A 10454-nucleotide genomic window follows, 5' to 3' on the forward strand; every position below is an offset into this window, starting at 1 on the left:
CACCTGCTCATCAGATAAACACTCACACACATGGTACAGCAACTCAGGGTTCAATGTCCTGCCCAAGGACACTTTGACATGGGACTGCAGGGCGAGGGATTGAACCCCAGCCCTTACGATTGGCAGGCGACTGCTCTACCACAGTTAAAAGAATAGTGCATCATTGAGCAACCAATGTAGAAGTTTGTGAGTTCATAAGCTTCACAGACTCAGGGAAGAAGCCGCACTATGGCCTTGGCTGATGTTCTGGAGTTGAGGCGGCACAGCCTTCTAACTAAATGAGGGCGGGATCCTTCATGTAAATGTCCTCCAAGGAGCCTTACCATAGAGCTGGGTGATGTGGTCCAGATCCTGGGGGCCCAGGCGGTAGTGGAGAGGGTCTCCAGCAGGACCCTGGTAGTACGGCCTCATCACTGAGTGGCGAGCTGAGGAGTGAGCAAGGCCCAGTGCATGGCCAAACTCATGGACTAGCACTGTGAACAGGTCAGTGCCCTCAGATGCTGGGAAGGAAGGGGGGGGGAGATAGATGAAGAGCACGATGAGCTGATTAGATGGCGTAGGGGTGTGTAGTTCTAATATCTAGCCTTATACTTCCGTTATGGTTGGGCTGATTTGGTCTCAAGCCCTGTGAGCAGCTACTACAGGATGTAATTTATACAGCACAGCACCCAATAGAGCTGTTGCACACATACAACAAAGGGACTGTGTTGCTTTTCTGACTATGGTGCTGCAAAGGCACTAAATTAATAGTTGTATATCAAGGTGCCACCACAGAACAGGTTGGAGTAGTCTTACTCAAGAAAGTTTTTCTTCTGGGGAGCATGAATGTATGAAGCCTGGATGACACTGTGCAATAAAGATGTAATGATATTAAAAGTGCAGACGTTTTTTTTTTAACATTGTTCCACCTGGCTGTCTGAAGGTCCACTCCTCCTCTGCATCCAAATGGACTCCTCCTGCCCGTGCATGGTCTGATGGGAAGAAAGCATGGCCGACTGCACCGCCTGCCCCATCAAAAGGATAGCCATCTCCGTGGTAACCATGGAGAAAGTCTACCTGTAGGTCAGCTGTCTCTGGGCTGCCCACCTGAAGACAGAGGGCAATAGAAGGACACTTGATCGTGAATAGGCCTCTCAAGGCAGTTTTGGGAAAACAGCAGCAGTAGGCTGGGCATGGACGGCTGAGCCCAGTTTCTGTCCTGACATGGTGTTCTACCAGCCCTGAAGAAAACTCATCTTGACCATCTTTCGTGTATATCATTAATGCAGCATCAGACTAATGTACAAACCTCGTGGAACTCCAGGGGTGTTGGCTCTGCCCATACTCTTAAAGCATAAAATACCAGGGAGCGAATGGTTTCCCGGGACAGATGAGAAGAGGAGGGGTATGAACGCAACCTAAGAATGTAACAGAGTGTTTATGTGTGTAATAGAGAGACAAAGAAATGTGTGTCTGTATAAAACAAAGTTCACAATCCTAACTGAAAACAGAATCTACTCATATTTGTCCTAATTTGATCATTGTCAGGTACGGATTACAAGAAATGAATCTGATCCAACCTCCAGTTAATGTTCCTGCGTGTCCACATGGAGATAGCCCTTCTCCTCCTTCTCCTCATGTCTCTCCCTTCTTGGTCGGCCGGTGATTTGGATGGCTCGTCAGGTAGGGAGCAGCGTGGACTGTTCATCAACGCCATTGTGTCCTGATCTGAAAACACCAAAGCACAAAAGAACCAGAGGAGAGAGTCACTGATACAACACCAGATTCAAGAAAGAGTAGGAGTTGGACCTTAAAGGAAACATATCATGCTCATTTTCAAGTTCATATTTATACTACAACATGTTAACATGCTGTTATCCTTTAACATACTATCAGTCTGAATATACTTGTATTGACCCTCTGTCTGAAACGCCCCATTTTAGCAACTGTCTGTTTAACCCCCCCTCCCAAAAAGCTGTCTGTCCAAGTCTGCTCTGATTGGCTTTTGAGAAAAATATGTTGCACCTTAGCAAAGGTAGTTGTCAAGACGTGGGTGGAGCTACTCATTTGATGGGCGGTGTATCTAATGAGCCTGGATGTGACAGAGGAAGGAGAGTTGAATCTGATTGGCTGGTTGAATCATGTTTTCACAAAGAAACTGACCGGGTTGTCTTATTTTAGTTTGTGGGTCAGTCAACTTTCCAGGTACACTAATGTAAAGATTTACTCTTTCATGACATGTCCCCTTTAAATTAAAGCCTACAGGTTCCCACAGCCACCGTCTGTTCTCCTTACCTATGACTCCAGTGTCATTAAGGCCTGCAAACCTCTGCATGGCCCTGACAGCGTTAGTGACAGCTGTCCAGGCCTGCAGCTGACCAGTGGAAGGGTCTGAGGGTGGAAGGTAGCCATACTTCATCAACCAATCCTGTGAGTAGAGAACAGCAAGTAGTCATCCACATACATTGTCATCTGGTAACCCTAAGGAAACATACTGTACATTGAAAGTGTATACAACCTGTTCACAGCAAACCCAAAATGTTCAAACTGAACCTATGTGCTTTTTTATGATTACATTTAACTCAACTTGTAACTCAAAGCCAATTAATGTGTACAGCACACAGGTATCTGACACTGGATCATTATTGCCAGGCTTCCTCCCTGTGACTTCCAGTACAGGCAAGGAAGGCGCCGGAACCAGTGAACACACAGCAATCAAGACAGCCACTACATTATTTCCTAACCCTATTTAGCACAAGAATTATGTGCATTTTGGGTAAACATGGTACATGGCTTTCTGCATTGTTGGATTGGACCCATTGTGACCCATTGTATTTGACAAACGATGCCTCGATATTAACGGGATAAAGATGACTAAATAATAGAAATGCCTTCCTGTATAATGTAATACAGTTCAACAGAAAACAATCACAAACTGCAGCCTCCAAAATGATCTGACAGTTTAGTCAACATCTTTCTTAAATAGTGTACTGTATTATAGGACTGAGGGTTAGATTGCATTAGTTTGAGCTAGGTGAACCTAATAAACTGGCAACTGATGGTATATGTGCACAGTATATAAGCTGAAGGCAATGGCATCTTCAAGCACAACTCAAGATTTCATTTTGCTTGTTTGACTGGAGCCCTTTCAGATCCAGGATGCACAAATCAGGTGTAACACCATCAGGTGAGCTGGACTAACTGGGACCCAAAGTCAAAATCCAGCTTTAAGGTCCTACAAAATGGCTTTGAGCCAAGTAGTCACCCACCACTCTTGTTACTGCTGGTAGTGCTAATTAGCAAACATGTGTTTAGGTATGTCTCCTTCAAATGAGTTGATATACAGTAAATAATAAGTTCAAAATCAGATATGCAGACACTGATTGACATTCCTGATTGCATTCCTTGCCCCCTATACATATTCATGTGGTCTCTTTTACCACCAGGTGGGTGCCCTCATCTTCAGTGGGTGTCACTGGTGCAGAGGAGGGTGTAGGGGTTGTATCAACAGCAGCAGTTTGCATCCATCCGTTGCTCAGCCACAGAAAAACTATCCACTTCTTCATCTTGAATGCATATTTTTTTGCACGAAATGTTTACTTGAGAGAAATCTTCAAAGCCGTTTGTAAATCCATTGGAGGATTTTCCATCCCTGGCGTGAAAATAAGATAAAAATGGAACATTTTTACAGAGGATTTACAGTAGTGAATATAACATAATCTAAAGTCTGCTGTTTGGTGCTGAGCATGTAGTGTACAGTGGGCTGAGAGCAGTGAGAGTGAACAAAACAGTAAAGTTGCAGTCAGAGTGTGAAGCTCATACAGCCTTCACATTGTTTCCATATTATAATGACATCTTGTTAATTAATAATCAGTAGTTGAAGTGGGCCGGAAGGATCCGTAACACTGTAAATAAGTAAACTTAGACCTAGTCTCACATTCTCCACAGCGCTGTGGAGTAAGGTCTGGAACCACAGATGCATTCTGGGATGGGAGAAAAAACCTTCTGTGTTGTTTGCATTTTGTTAAAACAATCACAACCGTCTTGGGTGGTGCTGAGGTCCGGGGCGCAGGGACGGTGGCTCTGCTAAATAGCTAAATAGCCTCAGGAAGAGAACAGAGTTAAAAACGGAAGCAGAAGGGGACAGCAGAATTATCCTAAAAATGTACTGCCATTGATCCAGACTAACTGGAACATCAAGGGGACTTTAAGAGTCTGGTGGATTATCTAATATGTTCTGCACATAGCTCTCGCCTCTAATGTCAGTTGTTTGAGCCAATATGGTGCTAACAGTGCTGGGACGGGGGTGGGAGGATGTGCATCAGCTTCCGCGTCAACATCCAGCCCCCATGGGTTGCGACAGCGTTATCAGTAATAACTGTTGAATGAGCAGCGCCATGTGAGCATGCCCAGCACATCTCGTATGACTTTACAAGTACAAAATATCAAGTCCAAAATCTGTCTGAGATTTGAGTTTTTACCCAAATACTCTCTGGTCTTGCTCCCCTCATATATGCAAATCCAGAGGATGCACTTTTCACCAGGTTCTTATCTCTAGTGTGTTCAATAACTAATGCCTTCTACCTGCCCTGGCTTTTTGTGCATACATCATGCCTAACACTCCAATGTCACGACAGCATGAATGAGTTAAAGTAGTGAGTGAATGAAGTTGACGGGAAACATCCATAATGTATTCCCACTGGGTAGACAATATACCAGATGCAATCAGAAGATGGACAGCAATGACCATAAAACACGGAGGGGAGGGCAACGCAGCCTGCTGCACAGGACACTGATGCATGTGAGTGTGTGTCCACGTCAGTCGGTCGCTTCATTTAATTAAGTTAGAGGGTACACCATTTCAGTTAAAGCATTGGGGGGAGGGGGGGCAGAAAAGAAAGGATGAAAGGGAGGGATGAATGGAGGAGGGGGACTGTGTTAAAGCAATGAGATCAAAGCAGCAAGAGTACAGGCCAAGAGAAACCAACTAACTAAAGATAATATTGTTCTAATTCTGCAAAATACAGTGTTTTAATATATATATATATATATATATATATATATATATATTATATACTATACTATACTATAACATATACAAACATTAAATAGAGTTATTAATTGACACAGCACAGTAACGTAAGCTACAAAAAACTTCTATGTGAGATTCATTCGTTTTTGAAAGTTAACAGGGATCCAAATGAAGATTATACAGTAGAATCAACTTGCGACATGCAGCTTTCTTCCCAGAAGCATGTAAACCAGAGTTCCAGACAGTTAACTAAATAACTAAAAGGTTTTGAAACAAAATCTTCCGGGATGGGCTGGATATGCTCAGACCTAAGTATTTCTAAAATCCTGGATTGATTCTCAAATGCTAACTTTCCTTTTTTTCACTACGCTACATAGAAGCCCAGTCATCAGTAATTCTGACTGTATTGGCCCTGACACATGCAACATTGTCACCATCTGGCACAGGCCTCCGATATCTAACACTTTTCACTACAACCCATGCAAACATCAGATAAACTTACATGAAATGTCCAATCTAGTCCAGTATGAGCTGCACACAACCTTAAACAAGACAGTTTCCATGCTTACCTTCCTCCTCCTCCTCTGCATCCGTCCTCCCTCTCACTCTCTCTTTATCTGCCACTATAGGAACAGATGGGTCCTTTATCTTCTCTTGCTTCTTCCCTCAAAGCTAAGCTCTAAGGCTACCCCCCACCCCACCCCACTACGCACACACACACACACACACACACACAAATACACAAACCGCAAATGTAAGCTTGCATGTTTGCAGAAACTTCCTCTGTCTTTCACTAAAGAAGAGTCTCCCTTACTTTGCTCACTCCATCACTCTCTTTGCATCTGTGAGCTCTACATCCCAACCATTATTTAACATATGAAAAATAAAAACTTGCATGATTACTCTATTCTAAAACTAAAACAATAAGTTCCATCAAAGCTCTCAGTCCTGTGCTTGATCGGGGAGGATTAGTGAGCGTTACACGGCAAAGATGGGTTTAGATTTTGTGTGTACGTGTTTCCCTGCTGCAACATCTGCACGCTCATGTGTATCTTTTCTGATGATGGCATTAACGTTTTACACACAATCCTCTTAACGCAAGGATTAAAAACTAAAATGAAGACAGACAGATTAGTCTCTGTTTCCTTTTTTTTTGCTTTGTGTTGAAGCCGTTGGACCTGAACTGTTGAACTGTTAGAGGCTCGGCACAGCACACTATTGTGACCTTTTTCTTTAAGTGCAACATTAGCAACTTCTTCTACTAGCAACTCTCTCCATAAACACATTCATCACAATCCATTTGAAGTTTAAAAGCAGAGGACATAAAGTGGAATCACTTGCTGGAGAGATTGGCAAGAGCATATTCTGAGTGATCATATTTTCTATAAGCTGATTCATGCCAACACTGTTGTTCTCTCTCTTTCTTGTGTCCTGTTCCTAATAGCAGCTGAGGCGTCCCACTGGGATCATTAGGTTCCATCTACTCTGCTCTTTGTCTGCTGAGGGACAATGGCTGATAGTAAAAACCTCTGTAGGGCTGATGAGATGTTTTTGCAGGAAACCTGATTCCTACGATGCATTTCTGCAGCAGGACGGACAGAATGACGCTCTTCAACAAGCTAACATTTGTTGTTTTTCCTCAGTGTAGATTTACTTGCTCACCACACTTTAGCACTTTTATTTCAGTGAAACTTTGATGGCCGTTGTTACATGCAGAACACCTTGAACCGTTACATTCTTGTCTTATCATGAAATACATTGACAAAGATGTACCTGTTCTGCCTATCTACTATAAGCAAGCAAAGGGATGTTTGCATCATCTCCTGTCTACATGAACACTGGACATGGCCAAAGGGGAAGACGTCTCCCAATCTGTGCTGCTATTTCACAGAAAGGGGGAGTTCAATTCTGCAATTGTCTAACCCGATGCCACACCCTCGCAGCCTGTGACTGTGACTGCAGAAGTAGCCATAGGAAAGAGAAGACAACAGCTTTTACAAAACTCACTTAAGAGCCTCCATCTGTATGGACGGAAGATAAAAAGTAAACGGGAGTCGACGCACTGGCCTTGATGAGCTGAGCTACATCTTGGCAATCACAAGCGACGTATCAAGTATGAAGATGCTTTCACTTGTTCTGAGCCCAATGTGTCAGACAGCAGTGTGGAACGTTACCATTTCTCCCTGATTACATGTGTATTTGGTAAGTCTCTAGATGGGAACATGTTGTATGTTATTTAATGTGGAGCACTGACCATACCTGCTACAGTCACATATAATATACTCAGCACAGTCAAACCATTCCAGCTATCTCTGATTGGTGTGTCTGGGACAATCCCAGCCAATGATGCCTACAATGAAATGTTTGATTGTTTTTGCATGTTGTTCTTATGTGTTTGCAGTACTGTATTTCCTCAATGCATCAAGAGATTCACATTCTGTTGTGTGCAGGTGTGCTCAGGTTCTTTATTGTCACCTGTAGGATACACCATGTGTCTGGAGTATCACTGGCTGGAAGGAGGGAGCCTTCTGGGGCTGAAAGGAATACCTGCCACCAAATTAGAGTAGGACTCAAGTAGAATTTTCACATATCTGTACTTTATTTCGTGATTCATTCATTTCCAGAAACGTTTCCTCTTACTCCACTACATTTCCTAAATAAAATGTACACTTTTACTCAACTGCATTTCCCCTAAGCATCTTGGTTAGGCGTTGCTACAAAAGAAATGTCAGAAGAAATTTGTTACACTGGGGAAAAAAAACAGGTTTGGCGAATAATTGCTCCTAGATTGCAAGTTAATGCACCTCCATTCCAGTTGGTGACATAATGCCTGTTTGTTGCCAGGCTGCAAAAATAAAAAAAAACAACTCTAGGCCAAAAGTAAAGAAGAAGAGGAGGAAGCATAACTGATAGCGTCATGGAAGCACCTCTGGCAAGCTCTGCCGCCATGGTAACAGACGACGAACATCCCGATGACAATGGTGATGAAGATAATGTTGCACACCTTTGGTCATGAAGTCCATAATAAAAGTTTTTTTACTTCTAATAATTAAGTACATTTAAAAATCATTAAACTACTCTTAAGTACAGTAAATATCACATACTTTAAGACTTTCTCTCAAGCTTTATTCTAAAAGGAGACTTAAACTTCTACCAAAGTCATTTTCTGGTAAGATACTTGTGCTTTACTCAAGGACTGCTTTCAATTACTTTATGCAAGACTGCTAACAGGTAATACTGTGCTAAAAATATATCTGTCACAATCATAACGATCAGTATCTACAAAGGAAGCATTTGAAATGAAATAAAGCATATCTGCCATTGCAGACAATCACACTCAGATACATGATCTATGAAGCAGTCCATCTCTATGTTTCTCCTTTTTCTCACAATAACTTCATTTGAAATCATCAAGTCAAAAGTTTCTGGGGTATATGAAGATGAGGCGTTTCCGCTGTCACCGTGACAACAGGCTACTTCCTCATGAATGCGGCTACTGGGACAGGTCAAAGGTTACTTGGTGGTAATGGGTGATGGATGCTGGGTGGGCTGGGAATCTTGTTAAATGTATGAATGGAGCTGTGTGTCACGGACTGCACAGTGTTTCTCTGCACACATCTGCCTCACACAGGGCGACAGCCTCTCACATACTTTTTTAGAGTTGTTTGAGCTGCCACAACACAATATAACACACACAAAAAAACACAACAATACACTGTATTTTGTTCTTGTGACCAACATTTTCCAGTTTGCTCACTGCTGAAATTCATAAAAATTAGAAAAGAGTTCAGGGGATTGCATGTGGTTCAGTCTGATGATGAGGAAGCATTGTAAGAAAAATAGTACATAGGGAGCAGCATTTATGAGGTCTTCATCAACTGGTTTGAAGACATAAATTGCGCGTCTAACAACAGTTCTGTTCTTTGCATGCTGCAATGCAGAAGCACTGAGAGCAACAGATGACTTCACTCTGTTTAGAGCCTGTCCATAAGTAGAGCTATAAAAAAAAGTAGCGATAGTTCCTCGCCCTGATGGTTGGTGTGACAGAGCTGACCTGTGGTGCCTGGGGATCACATGGTGGTTAACCACTTCAGCTTTGGGTGGAGGGCCAAGAGATGGAGGCTGCAGCTCCACAAAGAGTGCAGTGTGAGAGAATGTGGATGTCAGAGCAGAGAGGACAGTCAGGATGTTAGAGAATGACTTAAAATGGAATTTAAACGTATGACCATACAATAAAGTACTTATATAATGTTACTTGTAATGGTGATTTCATGGCTTTTCATGAAAACAAGGGAATAAAAAGGATAGTTTAACCAAATTCCAAAAAATAAAAAATAAAATTCTGACTTATCTCTAGTATCATGGACTCTATAAAGGTAGAACACGTATGCTGTGTTGACATGGGCCTGGAACTCTACATACAGACCCAGCCTGCGCTGAACATATCCATATTCATTCATTCAACAGAGCTGCAACACAACTGTAACTAATGCCCTCAAAGAGCAACGTCTCTAAACCTGGACCAATGTCAAAACCATCTACATAACTACAGGTAGGCCCTACATGGGGTTAATTTGGGTGAATTGGTCTTGAAGAACCCCCCCCCCCAGAAATCACTGTCAGACTGATGCTGAGATAAAAAAGTAACGTCATAATAATAATAATAATAATAATAATATATTTTATTTATAAGCACGTTAATTCCAAAGATCTCAAGTGCTACACAGGAGAATAATAACAATAAAAACAATCAGCACAAAAATGTTCCTGAATAAAAAAGTCTTCAGTTCAGCTTGAAAGTGTCCAGGTTCGTACTGTCTCAGGTCACTCGGAGATGGTTCCAGAGCCGTGGTGCAGCTGAACAAAAAGCTTGGCCACCCCTAGTACAAAGCCTTGTAGTGGGGACCTGAAGAAGCAATTGTCCTGTTGATCTGAGGTGCGGGGGGAGGTTTCAAGGTGATGAGTTCTGTAGATATGGTGGTGCATGTCCAGTGATACATTTTGTGTAAGCATGAGGATTTTGTAGTCGATCCGGATGAACAGGGAGCCAGTGCAATGAGTATAGAATGGGAGTTATGTGATCATATTTTCGGACTCTCATTAGGACTATGGCAGCGCTATTCTGAATGTATTGAAGCTTCTGGATATTTCTGCCAGCAACCAGCGAAGGTCCGTTACAGTAGTCTACCTTGTGGAATAAAGGCATGAACAGTTTTTCTGCATCTGGAAGAGTTAGAAGGGGGTGGAGTTGGAGGTTTCGAAGATGTGAGGAGGGTTTTACAATGGTGTAATGTGATCATTGAAGGTCAGCTGGGGGTCAAACCGAACCCCTAGGTTTATGACTGAGGAAGAGGAAGTGATGACCCTATTGTCGAAGATGAACTGAGAAATGGGAGAGGAGTGAATCTGATGAGGGGTGCCAACAAGTAATGCCTCAGTTTTA

General features: G+C 42.6%; 1 protein-coding gene across 1 annotated transcript in view; it reads right to left on the reverse strand.

Annotated features, from left to right (window-relative positions):
• Nucleotides 1-5700, reverse strand: part of mmp17b (matrix metallopeptidase 17b) — a 12815-nt gene extending 7115 nt beyond the window's left edge. Inside the window, exons 1-7 of the mRNA XM_032528503.1 lie at nt 5581-5700; nt 3420-3631; nt 2275-2407; nt 1560-1707; nt 1289-1397; nt 909-1086; nt 324-500 (exon numbers count right to left, since the gene is read on the reverse strand). Of these exons, the coding sequence (XP_032384394.1) occupies nt 324-500; nt 909-1086; nt 1289-1397; nt 1560-1707; nt 2275-2407; nt 3420-3545 (871 nt within the window). The 5' untranslated portion in view covers nt 3546-3631; nt 5581-5700. The remainder of the gene's footprint in view (nt 1-323; nt 501-908; nt 1087-1288; nt 1398-1559; nt 1708-2274; nt 2408-3419; nt 3632-5580) is intronic.
• Nucleotides 5701-10454: the final 4754 nt, after the last annotated feature.

Source organism: Etheostoma spectabile, chromosome 10, assembly GCF_008692095.1.
Source record: "Etheostoma spectabile isolate EspeVRDwgs_2016 chromosome 10, UIUC_Espe_1.0, whole genome shotgun sequence".
In the NCBI taxonomy this organism is placed as follows: Eukaryota; Metazoa; Chordata; class Actinopteri; order Perciformes; family Percidae; genus Etheostoma; species Etheostoma spectabile.